Raw genomic sequence first — 18,924 nt, 5'->3', positions numbered from 1 at the left:
AGAAACCAGAAGAAATCTGTCCAGTACAAGAATTTATTGATAGTTCGCGATGAGTCAACAAGATACGAGACCAAGACATGGGCTGCCGTGCCAGTCGATATGATATGTTCGCGATATGTTTGCTTGTTGTCAGGTATTAGTGTGATCGGGAGGTATTGGCAAAAGTCAGAAAGACATAAGATCCTTAATGCACAGAAGACAGAACGGCATCCGTTTACTCTGTACTTGGCAGCAGGAAAATGGAGGAACCATGTTTCTTGTAATATGTTTACCTGACAGTCCATGGAAGAGCTTATTTGGTCCAGAAAAGAGAAAATTTTGGTTGCTCTCCCGTGTTAGAAAATTAAATATAGTCCCACATAGCTAACTCCTTAGTCTAGATCCTAATATATAAGGTGTGGACCCACTTCATTCATTGCCAATCGGTTTTGAGTTGGAAGCCCACACACTTCTATCATGTGGAGGGGCATGTTGGAGAACTAAATATAGTTCCACATGACATACCTAACTCCTTAGTCTAGATCCTAATATATAAGGTGCGGAGCCACTCCACTCATTGCCAATTGGTTTTGAGTTGGAAGCCCACACACTTCTATCACCCGGTAGAAGAATGAGTGAAAAAACAACACAAGCATAACTCAAATGAATGGACATTGAAGTAACAGATTTACATCTGAATACCAAGATTATAAGATCATGCCTTGTTTTCAATACACCCACCAATAAAATAAATGAGAAGCCAAAAAAATAAGAGGAGATTAAGACAAGTAACAGGTCTCTGTGTCTTTTTTGCTGTTACAATTGGTATTTCCTCAAACCAAAAGTCTCTTTTAGTTTGGTTACAAACTACAATCTAGGGGTTGGAAAAATATCAAGGACACAATTATGTAGACTCTGTTTCACCGCTACTCTCCTCACTGGTTTCACTACCCGTTTCTGATTCATCTTCTGCTGGTGCAGCCACAGGATTCTCGGTTTTTGCCGGACCAGGGCCTGCAGAGACTTTAACCATTGAAGGACGTAAAAGTCTGTCGCCGAGTTTGAACCCTTTGCGGAATTCTTGAAGTATAATACCATCTTCAAACTCCTCCGAGTCCTCACGCATGATGGCCTCATGCAACTGTTTACAATAGAGAGATCATTATGAGCAAGGCAATAAGATGGAACAAAAATACTGCTTGTAACTAAGTAAGCTCAAAATGAGAGTATCTTAAGAGTTTAATAGCCGAGGTCAGAATAGTTGTTCAAATACATACGACAATGCTATGTCAGTAATGCAATCTTAGTATACAGGATCCCAACATATGAAGTCAAGTAGAATCAGCAAGTGGATACAAGCACAATCCTGTCAAATCTGATATGAAACTTGATATAGCTTTAATAAAACACTCGCTATCACCATATATGGCTGATGAGTTATTAGTCTACCATTTAGCTGGCATATCAGTGTCACTTGTGTGCATCAAACATTAGATTGCTTTACAGAAGAAAAATAAATAAAATGTAACGAACAAGTTTCAGAAATTGACTTTGTATGATGAACAATAACGGCAATAACACATTATGTCGAAAGAACATAAATACATGTTAGGAGCGGTCCATTCTACCTATCTTTCCGATCCTAGACGTGTTAGTCTTATTTAATAATATAGGTGAACTCTTGGCCAGAAACTGGCTAAAAATGATGAAGCATATTCTCTTTTCAATCAAAGTATACTTTCAAAATTCAAACCAAACTAAAAAAAATTTAATTAAAGCAGAAACTCACCAACGGATCAAATGGATGCCCAACTGTCTCCACGGATACAACACCAAGAGATCCCAGAACCTCGAGGAACTGCTTATAAATGCTCTGGTAGCTATTGTTGATCTTCTCCTCTCCTTCAGTCTCTGCCTTAATTTGAGATTTAGCTCTCTCAAAATTATCCATGACAGACAAAAAACTCTCGACCACCTCCCCTTGTACATTTGTCACAAGTGATAGTCGTTCTCTCTCTGTTCTCTTCCTGAAATTATCAAAATCTGCACCAATTCTAAGAGTCCGGTCCTTCATAGAAGCAAGTTCTTCAGTCAAGGTTTTCACTTCATTTGCAAGAGACACTTTCTCTACTTCAATGGATTGGAGGAAAGCTTCTATTTCAGAAACCGTGGACTCATCATTGTTCGCCAGAGCTTCTTTATATGACTGCAGTGATGCCATGATAACTGAAGTTGGTTTTTCTTCAGCATCGTCAATTAACTCTTCCAAGGGAGCAGCATCCTCCTCACCTTCCTGTTCAAATAGAGTTTATTTTAAGCAAAGAAGCAAAACTGAAATAAACGACCGTGCAGTGGATGAGAACACTGTCCTGAGCTGTCAAAATTCTAACCACTTACAACACAATAGCCTAGATCATTATGCGAAAATAAAATTACAAGCATATTAACATTATTAACTTCATGAATCATACTTCGTAAATTAAACAAACATACCTAACCCAAAACCTGATTAGTACCTCCAATAAACTATCAACAATATATCAGAAAGCTATTCAAGATTATATATTAAGCCCCATTGCTATCTATCACATGAAATGCCTCATTCTGATTATATAAAAACCATTCTTGCTACGAAATGAAACTACACTCCTAACTCATAACCTAGTTTTCTTCTAGTACAAATAAAATTAATTAATCATTCATACTCGTATTCAAGACTACCTTATGTAATTTCCATGTAATGGCAAATACCTACAGGTAACGTACATATTCCAGCTTTGAATTCCACTCAGTATCCCCGAGCAAAGATACATAATACAACATTGATAGTCTAATTAAAAATGCTAAAGTTTCTTTCTTTTTGATGTCCCTGGTGTTAGTTTTGTTTGTCATCCTTTAATCTCTAAGTTTAGAATACTTACAAAAAGGGCGAAATCCAGGAATTGAGCTTATTATACAATTCTAAGAACACTAACTTTTAAAATAAGAACCCACCACTGACTAAATCATTTAAACAAAGTATTAACCTTCAGAAAGAGTAAAAAACTAAACTGAGACAAAATCAATCCATAATTTTGTAATTATACCTGCGTCTCAGCTTCTTCTTCTTCTACCTCAGTGGTTTCTGTAACCTCTTCATGGGCAGCAAAGGGGATGAATTTTGAAACCCTAACTGTCGAATTATTAGACTTACAGAAGAGATTGGAAAGTTTTAATTGAGACCCAATCTTTGTTGTCCTATTTCTGAAAGAGAGGGAGGAGACAGGTTTAAGGGTTTCCAATGGTGTTTTGCTTAGGCTTGTTGGAGTCCGAAGAAACGTCGAGGTTCTTAGAATTGTAGCCATTGGAATCGAGCGACCGAGGGAGAGAGAGGGGGGGCTGAACTAGTAGGAAGATAAGAATCTTAAATAAATAACCCGTGCTGAAGCTTCTTGAAAATGTAGAGTTTTGGGTACATTTGTTTGACTGTCGCATTCGCATGTATAATGACCGTGCCGTGCTAATTCGCGGTGGCATAATTTGGGGGGATCGTTACGTTATGTGTGTTTTCCGTGCTAAATGTTTAATCTGATGTGATCCAGTGGAGCTAAGTGTCTCAGAAGTAGAACGACCTACTGATGTTCTTGCACCTAATATTTGGACAAATCTATAAGCTCTCGTTCGATATAGAGCTCAGTTCTCTATTTATTTATTTTTGTCGAAGCATCATTTGGTGTTAAATGCATAATTCTGTAGTTAGGATTTTATAACAGCAAGTGTGGAGTGATATACAATCATGTACCTTTTCTACAAATTCATTTTCTTTTTTTGAAAGGCCAAACAACAACCAAAGGAAAAAAGAAAAGAGAAAAAAAAGACCTACAAGTAAAGAGAAGCTTCACTCTCTATCAGAGAAGCAAAGCAATACACGAAGGAGGAGCTTCACTCTCAATGAGAGAAGCAAAGCAATACACGAAGGAGGAGAAGATAACCACACATCTGAAGTGTGGGTAGACACAGCATGCGCTGCCAAGGAGTGAGCCACATTGTTGGCCTCCTTTTTGACAAATCTAAACTCCACAGAGTTGAATTTAGGCAGACAATCTCTAATTCTGCTGACGGTGTATTGAATACTCCATGGAAAGGGGAGGTGTCTGTACTTCAACGCATTGATGATATTCAACGCATCGCCTTCAATAACGATATCTCTGCACCCCTTACTGAGAGCTAGTTCTGCACCCAACAAGGCCCCATAAGCGTCTGCCTCAGCTGCCGCAGAGAAATTGAGAACTCTAGTTTGACACCCTTGAAAGCCTGCCATACTGTCTCTCGCAATGGCGCTACACGCGTAGCCTTTGTCTCCAGCCGCACCATCAAAGTTAATCTTAATTTTGTTAGGTTCTCAAATATTCTTATGTGCCTCTAAAAACTTAGCTTCAGTGGGAATCGACATGGCTTCATCAGTGGGTATCTCAAGATTAAACCAGTACATTGCCTCTTTGATAATGGATTGAATAACAAACTTGCCCTTATTGAAGACTATATTGTTTCTGGCCTTCCAGAGAGCCCAGAACATACAAGCACCCATCTTCATATTGCAGAAGTCGCCACCTTCATTGAGCCATCTGGATATGCAATCTTGAACAGTATCATTCGGCCTTAAACCAGTTCTAAGGTTCATGGGAGAAGCGAAGAGAACAGCTTGCGTTGCTTGACAGTGGAGGAATAAGTGATCAACTGTTTCTATCTCTTTATTGCACAGTCTACAGTTACCATTGACTCCCCTAATATGTCTCACTAAATTTCCAGCAACAGCTACCCCATTATTGAGAATCCTCCATATAAAAAGTTGAATCTTAGGGACAATACTTTTCAAACTCCATAATATCTTCCACGGAAATTCAGAAGTGGTAGAGGTAGAGGGTTGTCTATCAGTTAAGGTTCTTATATAAGATTTGGCAGAGAACTCACCAGCAGGGTGATGTGTCCACAGCAGCTTGTCCCTCGAGTTTGTCTCCGTTGAAGGCAGATGCGTCTCCATAATCTTCGTGACTTCAAATTGGGTGAATAGCTGCTGCAGCTTTTCTTCATTCCATCTGTTTTCACCTGGGATTATCAGATCAGCCACCTTGGTTATGTTAGCTGGGACATTGGTGTTACGCTCGGGGGCTTTCATTGGCAAATTTGGGATCCAGGGATCAGACTAGATATTAATATTAGCACCATTTCCAACCCTCCAACAACAGCCATCTCTCATATCGTCTCTGCACTTTAACATAGCACTCCATGTGGACGAACAATTAGCAGGTCTTTTAGCATCCCAAAAGCTACCAGTCTTCAGATATTTTGCATGCATAAGCCTGGCCCAAGGACAGTCAGGATCTTCAAGAAGTTTCCAAACCAACTTAGCTATCATAGCTTTGTTTAAATTCTGCAGAGAACGAATACTAGACCCCCTTGATCTTTAGTACGTTCCAACTGGTTCCATTTAGTGAAATGAGTCTTCCTGGTATCTTTCGAGTGACCCCACCAAAAGTTCCTCATTGTTCTGGTCATAGTGTCCAGAGTCTTCTTTGGTTATAGAGGTTGCCATGTAATACGGAGGAATGAGTCCTACCACAGTCTTGATAAGGATTGTCCTCCCTGCTTGAGACAAGTGACTAGCCTTTCCAACCTGCCAGTTTAAACTTCTCATTCAGAAACTCAAATGAAGCATTTTGGTGACCCGGTTTGAGCAGTTGGTGACCGAGGTATTTATCGCTTATCTCCATTTGCTCGACTCCCAGACTTCTAGCCACTTCAGTTTTTCTACAAATTTATTGAATGAGACATATGGAAAGGGTCAGAGACTCGGAAATTACAGTTTAACATAATTTCATTAATGTCTTCCAGGTGCTTTATTTTAAGATTTAAATTAAACACACTTTTTAGGTATGCAAAAGATGTATTTCATTAATAACTTTTATCGAGTACTACATAAAAGAAGAGAAGACATGTTAAACCATTTTGTACAGAATCTTATATTAAGGCATGAAATAAAACACTTAAAATGCAACTTCGCAGACAAATCTCTTTCACCTTCACCCATTAAGCTTCTTAAGTTACTTCTCTGAACCAATCTTCATGAATCAACTATCCAAAACCATTCATCTAGCAGACCATATATGACAATTGACACATTTTCATGGTGATGAGGACAGCATGTAGAACCAACCCATATGTCTAACCACAAAAGGAAGAAGCTACTATGAGACATTTCAAGATAGAGAATGATTTGACATCTAAATTAAAGGATGGGAGATTAAACAATGTGTTTTCATAGCACAAGCAGCATGATGCGAATAAAAGATAATATAAAACTCGAGTGAAAGCATTGGTGTTCAGAAATCTCCCATTAAGATGAACAACATGAAACGATCAAATAAGAATGAAGTATCCGAAACCAAATTTAAGACCTCACACCTAAATGTTCTGTTGAAAATATCATCTCCACACAGTATTCAGAAAGCATGAATTTTGATTGACCACTCAAAAGAGTACCTTGGAGTGAGACATTACCTTAAGCAGTTCTTTGACCATCAATGCTTGATGAAGTGTAGTCTCGGCCAATTAAACAGCAACCTGGTAGTTTACTAAGGCACTAACATGATTCTAACATGACTTTATTATGTTCGCATCATCTAGGTAACATATATTTTAACTAACTCCAGCGAAAATAAGAGAACCAAATTAGAAAACCAAATCAATGGCTGAATCAAAAAAAAATTGGTTTCACAGTCTTCAGACATCATGAACAAATACTGAAACATCGTTCACTTCTTTCTTCTCACTTCTTGGTATTAAGAAAGTTGAGAATGATATTACGGCATTTTAGCCGTTACTGAAGATAGGCATGTGCAACTGTTGTCAGTACAGAACTACCTAAAATATATGTATAACATGACGCAGTTATCTAAGCTGTGACTATGAAAGGCAAGGCAGGAAATGGAAATTCTTTTCACCAAAGCAATCCTGGAAGTCAGACAGCACATGATAGGCAGTTATCTAAGCTGTGACTAAACCCAATTTTCCATTTAACACAAACTAATGCAGCTAATCAATGAAGGACATAGTTGTGAGTTCCAAAGTTATACGTAGGACAAATGCAAATTAATTAAGTAAATTAAAAGTTTAAAGTCCCACACATGATAAATACGGTCATCATAGTGTTACACTACCTTAGGCCCATCCGTTTGTCAGGAAAAAAATAGTTTCGATTCTACTTAAAAACATTATATATATTACATGAAATCTTCATTATGTCACATCTTAATGCAAAGGGATCAGAAGGGGTAAAATGAAAACATTTAATAAACTAAAATGCAATTATCACAACACTAATTTCCTGACTCCCAATGCATTAAAGTTACTCCAGTCGCTATTTCTATAGGTTCCTTCAGTTTTTTTGTTAGTTCTGCAAGCTACTTCAGGTGACAGTTGCTAATCTTATTGGGTTTCAGAATGCATATTTGGGAATTTTTTAAAGCCTCCTTAAGGTGATTTGGAACTTCGCAGGAATGAAGTTATGTGCAAGCAGAAAAAAGCACGGGAATGAAGCTATCCGCAAGCAGGAAAAAAGAGATGGAAAGCATTATGCATTGCGGTAGAAACGTTTTACCTCTAAGTTCATTGGACAAACGCGAGCTACAACCTCAGTGTAGAGGTGGCCCACAACGATGTAGCTATGTAGGCCACTTTACATACTTTCCACAGGTGGATCTTTCTATATTCTGTAAAATACGAATACAGAGATTGAAGCATCTTAAATAAGAAGCCTGTAAATGGAAAAATTTATATGACTGCTCCAATCACTAACCTTCTCATAGAGGAGATTAAAATCCTGGCCGATTAGACTGCCTTCGCAACGACCATTTACAGATGCAGTGAACAACTGGGTAATCATTACCATTCACCATCTTTTAGACAACTCGATGGCAAAACTCACCTCCTTACTTTCACATAGCCCAATATCAAGAGTTAGTGAATAGATTTAATAACATTATCTTTTTCAAGCTTATTAATAACATAATAACATCCAGTTGAAGCAGAAAGACACGGGTGTAAAATGAAAAAGAAGAATTGGATACTTCCCGATATTATATTTTTCCTCATGAGGAATACCACAAGTCTGGAATGACTTATTTCCCCTGTTAGGTACCACATCCAAATGCTGCAAGTTTAGATGGTGAAAGTTAGTGACTAGATTTAATGAAGCTACATAACATTACTGAATACATTTAACTCAGATGAGCACTTTTTTATTATCTGAGTAGTTACACTCTCCTACTCTGTAATATTGAAAGTAGTTTCTTAAGTACGCCAAAGTCAAAGACATAAACAAAACAAAATCAGATGATCAGAAAAGGAGGATGGAGATCTTCATAAATCAATGAATTGATCAATTAAACAACACTGAAATAAGCAATGGTGACAAATGATACGCTGTCATGGTAGGCACAGCCACACCACTAATAATATTGTAAATGGAGGATGTTGGGATACTTCTGTTGGTTTTTCTGGTATACTCTTTCAACAAATATGAGCATACTGTTATTTTGATTTAATATCTGAAGTAATCTGCAGTCTGAAACTATCTAGTATCTGAAGCACTGTGGTACTATCATATAGCTAAACTACTTCCAAAGTTTGCCTAACCATGACGAAATCAAACATAGGTCAGTCCTTAAGTTCTCCGCAACACCCATCTCATCCACTAAATAATAGTAGATGAGCTACATTAAAGTGGAATTTCAGGTTTATGAATCACACTGCAAACTTAATAGATTTATCAACAACGCAGGTCTACAATTAGACCATTCTTAACTGAATATACAATCCGAAATAAGATTCTTAGAACTACAATCACATGCACCGGGTTGGATAGTTTTCACACACTATCAGTTTCAAGTCTGTTTCAACTTCAAAACATGACAGAGGTTAAAAACCCAATAAATGAAAGAGACTAAAGAGCCTGCATATATATGGAACAAAACCCAACATCAAACTGCCCCGGGCTATGCATGTTTCAAGAAAGCACTGGCTTTTTTATAAAACAAAAATAAAGATTTAAAGCTAAACGAACTACAACAGTAGAAGATTATTCTTATAGGTTTTTTCATACCAAAAGCAAGTTGATTTCACTGATTTCTCTCTGTGAGGTTCAGATGCATATATCTACACGGTTTTAGAAAACGGAAGCAGGTGAACATAATGCTCTCTAACAAATACGGCACTACAAATTACAAAAGGATAAATTTTCAGACAGTAAGTTTACTTTTATGTTTATGCATCGCAAGCAATCTAAATTGCAAATATCTACTTCAGCATCTAAGCACATTAACAGATGGTCCCCATGGTTTTGACATTTCCCTTTGATACAAACCCACTTGATCGAAATCACATATTTTAGTATCCAGCTACAGAGCTATACACAATGATCAAAATAAAAAGTACAGGCAGTGAATCACCATACCGTTTTAAGACCACACATCATGATTGCACGTGTTGTTTATGAATTTCTTGTGTGGTTTTCTTCAAGAACTTGTAACTAAGTAAATTTGGAACATTTATATGTGGTTACTTTGTTTTTTAGTATGGATTTTGAACTAAAATTTTCTTAGTTTGAACTGATTTTCGTTCTGAAAACTGGTAATGTAAACTATATCAGATAACGGTATTTATCAGTAACTTGACGAAACGGTAGCGGTTTAGATTTTAAGAATTCCGCCGGAAATTATCGGTAACGGAATTCCGATAGAAATTATCGGTAACAGTACCAATAGAGCCCGTTACCGTTTCGATAGGTTCTATTGACAGCCCTAGCGGGTAGTTTGGGCAGGTAGAATATCAAACTTTCACTTATTATGTAAATTGTATGATTACAGAGATTGAGATGAAATCTAGGAGTGAAGGGAAGACCCTGGCCCCCAATTAGAAAAATGAATATATTTGAACCATTGTATGACACGCTATACAGGTGTACACTCCTGTTTTGTAAACATTGACTGGGGCATGACCATTGAGTCTCAAATTTTTTATTCGGGAAAGATCCGGCATTGACGAGTTTCATACTCATGTCACTAGTACATCACCCAATTTTATCATTGTACCACAGTGACACCGACTAAGCTAGTTTTGATTGATATATGTTCTTCTTAAGAAGCTACATATCTCTGCTAGAAATGAGCTCAATCTGAAACATAAAGCCCTGCCATTAACATTTTAAAAATCAGTTATTGGAAATTAAAAGTCGAAATTAAGATTGATAGACGGTGAAGTTTGGTATCTCATAATGTACTAATTTTAGTAGGAATTTAGAGAAGAAACACATCACGATAATATTAGCTTCAAACACATTTTCAGTTTTTGCTGAAAAATTGGTGTCGACATTGCAAGATACGAAATCAGTTGTAGCTCACAATGATTATTATAAATTCCAAAGCCAGACATCACTTTTTATTTTATTTTTGTAGTTCACAATAATAATTGTAAATTTCAAAGGCAGACATCATTTCTTTCTTTTTCTTTTTTTCATTTTTTGTGTTGTTATAGTGCCATTATATATTTTATAGAAGAAGAGTATTAATGGAACCAGAAATAATGAATTACAATGAATAATCAGTTACATCATTTTTATCTTTTAATACTACATTTGCAATAAAGCTTGGAAGACAAGAGGCCTAGAGTTTTGAAATTTTAAAAGACCTAACATGTCTAGTATTATTCTTTTTCTTATAGCTTGTTTCCGGTATCAATTGAGTCCTTTTTGTAGGTCTTTCATGATTTAGGTTTAATTTTTTTAGTCTCTGGAAAACAGTATTGAGCTTTAACCAGTGTGCTTTCATTCCCATCATTCTTTCACTTATGCACCAATATTCAGATTTTACCCAAAAGCTTTCCAGTTCCTTCACACACCTAGATTGACAATACTCAACTTGAGCTTCATACATAACCTCATATAATGCATTCATAAATGGAACCTTTGACAAGTCATTTTCTCACCGTGGTTCTCTTGAAGATTTCCAGATCATCTATCAATCTTGACAAAGTGACTTATTCAGCACCTATATATGTTGAAATATTTGGGTGTTTGAAATCCTAGGATTAGATCACAGCAGCTTCATTATATCTTTTAGCAGCAAGTATAAAACCTAATTGGTTGTGAGTCGGACGGTGAATTCGACAATATGTTTCTCAATTTAGTTATTTTACTATTCCAACAAAGTTGTACTATTTTAATTTCCTTAGTTTAAGTCAGTCTAGTCTGTAATCTAGCTTGCAACTTTCAGTTCAGTTTTCATTTGTAAGTAATAATAGGTAGTATCTTTAGTAGGTGGTACTCTGTTTATTAGCTTATTCTTTCTAGGGAAAAGATTGGATTCTACTTCAACATTCACTCAAAACTAAAAACGCAGTTTGAAGTAGTGGACAAAGCAGTTAATCAAGAAGATATGCAGAAATCAATTGAGAAATACTCCGCATCATCTGGAGACAAAGAACTAACCAACATCTCGGATCAGTTGCAACGAACCACATCACCACCAATCAAGTTCTTGTGGATACAGCCATGTGGGCCTTTTCCATCAAAAATACAGCTTTTCTTGTGAAAAGCATTCGTCGAAGTCCTGCGGAGCCTTGACAATCTCATTCTCGCCAATACCATCTACCACCGCTGCATTTCTGATCTGGAGAATGCTTCTCGCATTTTACCTCAATACCATGTTACAGTGATTTCTTGGCATATCGGTCTAATTGTGTTTGATCCTATGTGTATCATATACAATCTTGTAATATCCCTTTAGCAGTTTAATAAAATTTCATGCTTCAAAAAAAAAAATATAGACTTTCTCATGTTATTTTTCTATAGTCACCTTGATAACCTCAACTACCAATTTAATATCCAGTTTAAAAGTTGTAGTCCCATCTCTTCTCCCATCGAATGGCTTGCAACAGCCTCTCACAGTCAGCTTGTTTTGCACTCATGTATTCATCAGCATATGCGCACCTTACACGTTCATACTCATCCGCAAAATTTCGAAGAATCAGACCAATTCCAGAATGACTGGTTATATTTTCATAATTAACATCACAACATGCAGAGTAATATTAAAGACCAGTCGGTGGTTTCCAAAAAGATGGAGCTGCATGTCCCAAATAATTACTAGATCCTAAGTTGTTAATTTTTCTTTTTTGTTATGTTTCTGTATGGGTTGTCGTAGGCTCAACAAATTAATAAATATATTTCCCACTAATTAACTGGTAATATAGCGGTAGTAAGAGATCGTTCCCACAGAGAGCTGTGTAATTGATATGTTATTTGATCAGCAAGATAAAGTAAATAACAAAGGGGGGTTTTGGTTTTAAGATAAATATAAAGACAATAAGAAGAAAGGGATGATCAAGGAATCATTTGCCGTTACCAAGCGTTAACAGGATTAGAATACTTATCTATCGTTAGTAAAAACCATTCATCACCAACCGTAGAATAACAGTTAGAGCAGTGTTATCCCCAAAGCTCCTTGTGTAACTTGATACCGAAGCGCTCACATATCAAGTTCTATCCAACCGAACCATCAAGTATTAGCGCACTCAAGGTGTAACCCAATCGGAAGCATTAAGTTATGTGAACTTAGGTTAATCCTAGCAGTTAGACTCTTAGCGCAAGGTCCACTTACTACTGTTGTCTTCACACATGATTGCTCCATAGAATCCCTCTATGGGGTCTCATGTTCTCTACTTGTGTAAGGGTTATTCAATAATTACACGGATATCCTAACTCATTACTAGCAATAGAATGATCAATAGATTAATCTAGCGTGCACTCCAAACAATCTAATAAATCAATCATAAACCCTAGATATAGTGAAAACAAACAATGATGATTAAAACTCTCAATATGTTTGTATTAATAATAAAGCTTCACGCTTAGAACATTGAATTCATCCTTAATCAACAAAGGATTTAGCTACTCATATTACAAAGAAGATGAATAATGGTGGTTTCCCCCTAAAGGGGTAAACCCTAGGTTTTGATGTATAACTTGTGATATGAGATTCGATTATGATTCTCTATTTTACATAACCTAATACCTTTTTATAGGTTTACATTGCTTGGTCTCCAAGTATTTAGTTCGATTAAGAAACTCAACCCGAAATAACGAAACCAAACGTGCCCTTATGCCTTCCAAGGTGTTAATACACGTTTTCCACTTGCTAAGTTCGCGAACCCGTTTGCGAACTTTACTGTCTTCGGTATTCAATAAAAGCTTGTTTTGGCCACAAATTCTTCATCCGAACTCGGAATGACCTCATTCTTTTTATCTTTCAATTCTCTTCAAGATGATGATGAGAAATCCTTAATTTGAATGAGTTAAGATCGGTCTTTGGTCCTTCTCTTGATTTTGAGCGTTTTGCTCCTTTTCGTCGCTTTTCTTCCACTTCTCTTGGACTTTGGTGTAAGAATATTTCTATACATAGGAATATTTCTTTGGGCCATGTAATAATTGTGTTAATTATAGAATATTGTTAAATTATGTTGGTTACCATTTATGGGATTATTTCCTAATATCTCTTCTTTGATGGACGGTCGAGATTTAATGCTACAACTAAACCCTAGGAACTCGGTCCTCTTATACCTATAAGAGGAACACAATAACCATCGATATTGGGTTTGAAAAATTGATTATTCATAACATAAGAGGTGAAGAAGGAGAAACCATAACCTCCACAAGGTATTACTGCTGCTAAAATGATCGGTGATGTACTACAAATTAGCACTATAAGATATTTTTTTATAAACTCTATTCGTATATTATTGTGTGATAATCATGAAGTTCACGATCCTAATTAAACGATCTATAAAAATAAATCTTATAATTGTCATCTAGACCTTGTGTTTAGAATCCATGATCATCCGTTGATAATATGCAATAATCGTGACATTTTTATTTGGGATTATGTATTAAAACTTCACCCGGCGTTAGATGCATCTCACTTTTTGGTAAAGTATCATCGTACAGTATGAAAGTTGAATTCCCATCAAAATATAATCGGCGCAAATTATCTTTGAGCGTACGGACAATTTTCCGGTTCGTACGTTAATTCGAAAGTGGGCTTCATAGTTAACTTTAATGTTGGGCCTGTGATTTATAACTTTAATGGGCTTTGTAAATTGGACTGAAATACAAAAGAATCAGGTCAGTTTTTTGTTTCGTTTTGTGATTTTTAAACTTAAGTTTAAATTAAAACCTAACTAATCAACGGCATCTTAAGTCCTCAACCGAATAGATCATCTAATTTAGTTTGCGCATGTGATTCATAGTCATTGATGGTGTTAAGTTAACGTATGAAAAGATGTCTGTTACTTAATAGAAGGGTCAAAATGTGTGCAATCATTTTATAAGTTCTTTTAAAAGGATAAATAAAGTTGAACCTAGTTTCAAGACAGGTTAATAGTGTTCTAGGTCCATTAACTAGGGCCGATCGAATCTTGACAAGTCCACTAGTAACTTATAGTGTTGACTTTGAGCGTTTGATGACCTCGATGAGTTAATAATTTTTGCCCTGCTTCTTATCTAACTGTTAACCTTTACAGCGAGTGTGGATTTCGACTGAATAGGTCTAAATTAATCTGGTTTAAATTCTTCGCGGTTCATTAATCGAATGTAAAATAGTTCATTATAGAACAAATTCATAAATAGAACCGGTCCATAATAATAAAAGGAAATAAAAATTGATTTCCAATGACTATTAAGAAATGGTTCTTACTTAAAGAAATATCAACCAACCACCATTATTGCTTTCGCTTTATCGAAAATATTAATGCACAATCCAAGAAGATTTTTATTGAGTGATTTTATGACAGATTTTATGATCCAAATTGATTTTTACACCATTAAATTTGTGTGTATTATGAAATGATTTGAGTTTTTTCTCCCTCGATGTTGATTGTTTGATAATAAGATTATGTGCTTAATATATTATGTTGAGACTCTTTAGCTATCACCACAGTTATACCAGAGTGTTTTATCGTATCAATAATCATGATATTATTGTAAGCACAAATTCGCCAAACCGTAAGGGTAAGTTTTACCGATTACAAAATTTTTATGACGATGGCATTATTGTTAATTTGTTTGACAATCACCACAGTGATTTCAAATAATTTTTGGGGGCCATAACCATTGTATCGTCAAGTGCTTATGATATTGTTTTGCTTAAATATGTTAAAACAAGAATTACCCACGGGTGATTTGAGTTCACATGTTTAAGAAAATATTGAAAGATATGATATTTATTTGGTCATACATTATGGATCTGAATCCTTTTACGTCCTAATGATTAGTGTCATTTCTCTTCATTTTTTTTAATCTGAGTGCCAATTTTGACAGCATTTAGACATAAAAATAAGATCATGATTAAGTAAATGCTATATATGATTTTTCATTATTTATTAAAAGTGCATAAAACAAAATTTACGTAAAAATTAACTCATTATCGAGTTGAATAACCCATTATGGATTTTGTTTTTCAGATTTTCATGATTATACTATTATGTTGTTTTATCCAAAATTTATTACATCCTCTGTACAAAATTGAAGTTTTATTTTTTGGATAAATTACTCCATATTTGTGAAAATTTATGATCTTCATTGCCTATATTCTAAGACCTTTTATTTTAATCCATTATCCATTATTCATCACGATTTTTTTAAGCTTGCCTCAAATTAAACTAGTGGTGCATCAAAGAATTTTTCTTCAATAAAATTTCATTATTGAAACATACTTATAGATTTGCTCAATGCTTGTTTTGAGTTAATAAAGGTCCATCATGTTTGGATATTTTTCAATTAAAGGGCGTTGATGTATTCATAATTTATATGTATGATATGCTTTTGAATAAATATTTGTGATTAGTGTTTTGGGGTTACTCATAAATGTTTTATAATCAACAAAATTTATGATCAGATCAAGTATGTCCATATCATTGAGTGGGACTGTGCAATATCACAGGAAAAGTTAGTGTGATATTTACAATTGTACACGTTTGTTGGGTACTTTAGTTATCACCACAACGATGCTAAACTCTTATCTTGTAAATATTGTATGTTTTGAGTCCTCTTAGTTTGATTTAACGATTAGAACAATACTGCTCACAAGTGGTTCACTAGTTTAAACACGCATTAAGGTTATCTAAATGTTTCATATACATGTGAAATAATAGCCACCCACAGGTGACTACAATTCACATTATATTAGGTTGAACATATTTAGAATTATGGAGTTTGTCAATACATTCTAGGACTTGAGTTGCCCACAGGTGATTCTAGTTTTAGTATTTAACAGACAAAATATTGAGTCATGAGAATGTAAAATATCCACAGATATTTTTCATGTCTTACTTTCTTCCTTGATAAGGTTTTACCCACAGGACAATCCTATTGAATGTATGAAACTATTTTAAGCTTAATTGTCATCTATCACTATTATAGCTTTCAGTTTTTGTTCTTATTAATTGTTGATTATGATTACTTCGTAGACTTTTAATTAATTGTCCATTTTTTGAAAGATAAAATTGTTTATCACCTGATGTTGCTTTCGCGTTATTGTGTACATTTATCAATTGCATTATGAATCTCAATCTGTGGATGTTTTCTTGAACATTCATTATTGAAATTGAGAGGCAATTATAGAGAAAGTAAAAATCATAAAGTCTGACAAAGGTGGTGAATATTGTGAAAGGTATGATAAAACATGATAATATCCTAAATATTTCGCGTAATATCTCCAAAAGTTTGGAATTGTTGTTCAATACACAAGGCCGACTTATCCTTGGCATAATGGTGTATAACAAAAGGCAAAATCACACTTTTATGAAAATAGTTAGAAACATAATGAGTTATGCATAATTGCCACACATCTGTGAATGTATGTCCTTTCTACAACTGTGTGATTTAAATAGATTTCCGAATAAAGGAGTTTCAAATACACACTTTGGACTAGAAAGGTTGGAAGCCTAGTTTAGATCACCTTTAAGTTATGGTTGTTCAGTTGGAGGTGAGGCTTACATTTCCAAGATGAAAACTGGATTTGAAAACTATTATTGTTTCATTGGTTTTCCTAAATAATCCAAACGGTATTATTTAATGTTCTAACTGTAGTATGAGATTTGTTGAAACCGAAAATATAAATTCATTAGTGATGGCATAATTGGTGAGAGTCCGTGGATATATTTGTTCACGAAGTCATGATAATGATCCCTTATTTAAGATTTCTACAGATATTGTGAATCTTCTCATTGTCAGAATATTAGATAATGAAAGACCACAAATTGTTGATCTTATATTCCATAATAAAACTACCTCCAGTAAAGAAATTTCCTGATAACAACATTTACTAGCATTAAGAAGGTCTCAAAAGATATTGAAAGAAAGTTGTTCATGTTTTTCAGTGATTTTCTTACAAGAATTTATTTCATTTTGATATGGAATAGCAAAACTCGGTTTCTGGTTCACAAAATGTTATGTGTATAATAATAATTTTGGTTAATGGATTGATGCTATGTGAGATAAAATCAATGGTTGAACGTCAAGTCGGGGATATTATTTTGTTGCACGAACGACACAAAACAGTTGTGTGCAAGTGGGTCTTTCAGCCCTAGCATGACTGTAATAGCATAACTAAATGATATAAAGCCTGAACTGCAGCCAAATATTTTATTGAAATGATGCATCGATTATAAATAAGTTTTTCTCTCGTGTAAAAGAAATACTTATTCAGAATTATCATAATACTATTAGTAACTAAGTATGGCTTAAGAGTTGCATTACTTATATGTGAAAATAGCCTTTATTAATGATAAATTTTAGTCTACAACTTTTAGAAATCAAAGTATGAAATTTAAGAAGCCTCCCATAATGGTATATGAAATTCAACAAAACTATAACTGTTTCAAGTTTTGGATCAATTTATTACAGATTTATGCATATACCTCAAGATCAATGGGAGAAATACATACTCTTGGTCATGTATGTTAAGACATACTACTTACAAGTAGTGATCTTGACTTTATGCATATCTCTATATTTTTTGAAATAAAGGATATCAATGAATCTTACCATGTGATAATACATATCATATGGATTACTAAAGCTTTCATATAAGGCATATATCGAATATTCGAAGAATTTTGAGAAAATAACATATTTAACAGATTTTATTTCATGTTGGATAGAAGATATAAATTTAATCTTGATTACATCTTAATTATGATATGAAACTCATAACAAGTTGTTTATATGTTAAATAAATGCCTTAAGAATCGAATAACAAATTACGAGAAAGCTATCAAGAATTTTGAGATACTATCTTAACTTTTATGTCTTATAATTAGTTAGCAAACCCAACTAGAGTTGATTGGGTTTTCAGACTTCAGTTTTGTGGATGTATGGATCTATAAATGGAGAATCCATTAATGATAATCCCACAATTGAGTTTGAATATTTATGACTGCGAAACTTAGAGAATTAAAGTTTGTCTCTACATTGCTGAAATTTATCGTCTTAGCTTCGCAGCATCAAAGCACGATATGATACAAAAGGAACAAAACACATGAACCTTGAGTATATATGTATGAATTAAGTAATTCAAAAATAATAGTTGTTCATGTATCACTTAAGCACAATTGCATTTGGAGATGCACTTAATGAACAATTACCTTTTAATACCTCTTAAGAAAAGATTAAAATCTTAGGTATGTGGGAGTAATTGATTACTGAATCATCTAATTTATGTGCTTCATTTTGAACACTTATTGAGCTCTTATTAATGTCATTCTGAATTATTTCTGTATCCATGTTTAGTATACATTTATGTAAATGGATGAATGTTAACAGAAATTGTCTTTATTTTGAAGACATCAGTGGACCAT

At 34.7% G+C, this 18,924-nt stretch overlaps 2 protein-coding genes across 2 annotated transcripts; both read right to left on the bottom strand.

Annotated features, from left to right (window-relative positions):
- Positions 1-634: 634 nt before the first annotated feature.
- On the bottom strand, positions 635-3,374 carry LOC113323195 (protein GrpE-like). The gene is made up of 3 exons (XM_026571471.1): positions 3,066-3,374; positions 1,769-2,272; positions 635-1,120 (listed from the first exon to the last, which is right to left on the bottom strand). Exons 1-3 carry the CDS (start codon positions 3,321-3,323, stop codon positions 884-886), a joined length of 999 nt encoding a protein of 332 aa, XP_026427256.1. The 5' UTR covers positions 3,324-3,374; the 3' UTR covers positions 635-883.
- A 1,787-nt stretch (positions 3,375-5,161) lies between these two features.
- Positions 5,162-7,900, bottom strand: LOC113324437. Its single transcript, XM_026572756.1, has 3 exons — positions 7,814-7,900; positions 5,489-5,632; positions 5,162-5,389 (listed from the first exon to the last, which is right to left on the bottom strand). The coding sequence occupies exons 1-3, from the start codon at positions 7,898-7,900 to the stop codon at positions 5,162-5,164; spliced, it is 459 nt and encodes a 152-aa protein (XP_026428541.1).
- Between the last annotated feature and the right edge of the window lie 11,024 nt (positions 7,901-18,924).

Source organism: Papaver somniferum, chromosome 11 (genome assembly GCF_003573695.1).
Source record: "Papaver somniferum cultivar HN1 chromosome 11, ASM357369v1, whole genome shotgun sequence".
Lineage (NCBI taxonomy): Eukaryota > Viridiplantae > Streptophyta > Magnoliopsida > Ranunculales > Papaveraceae > Papaver > Papaver somniferum.
The sequence above is the reverse complement of the archived record's forward strand: the minus strand, read 5'-3'. Positions and strand labels throughout refer to the sequence as shown.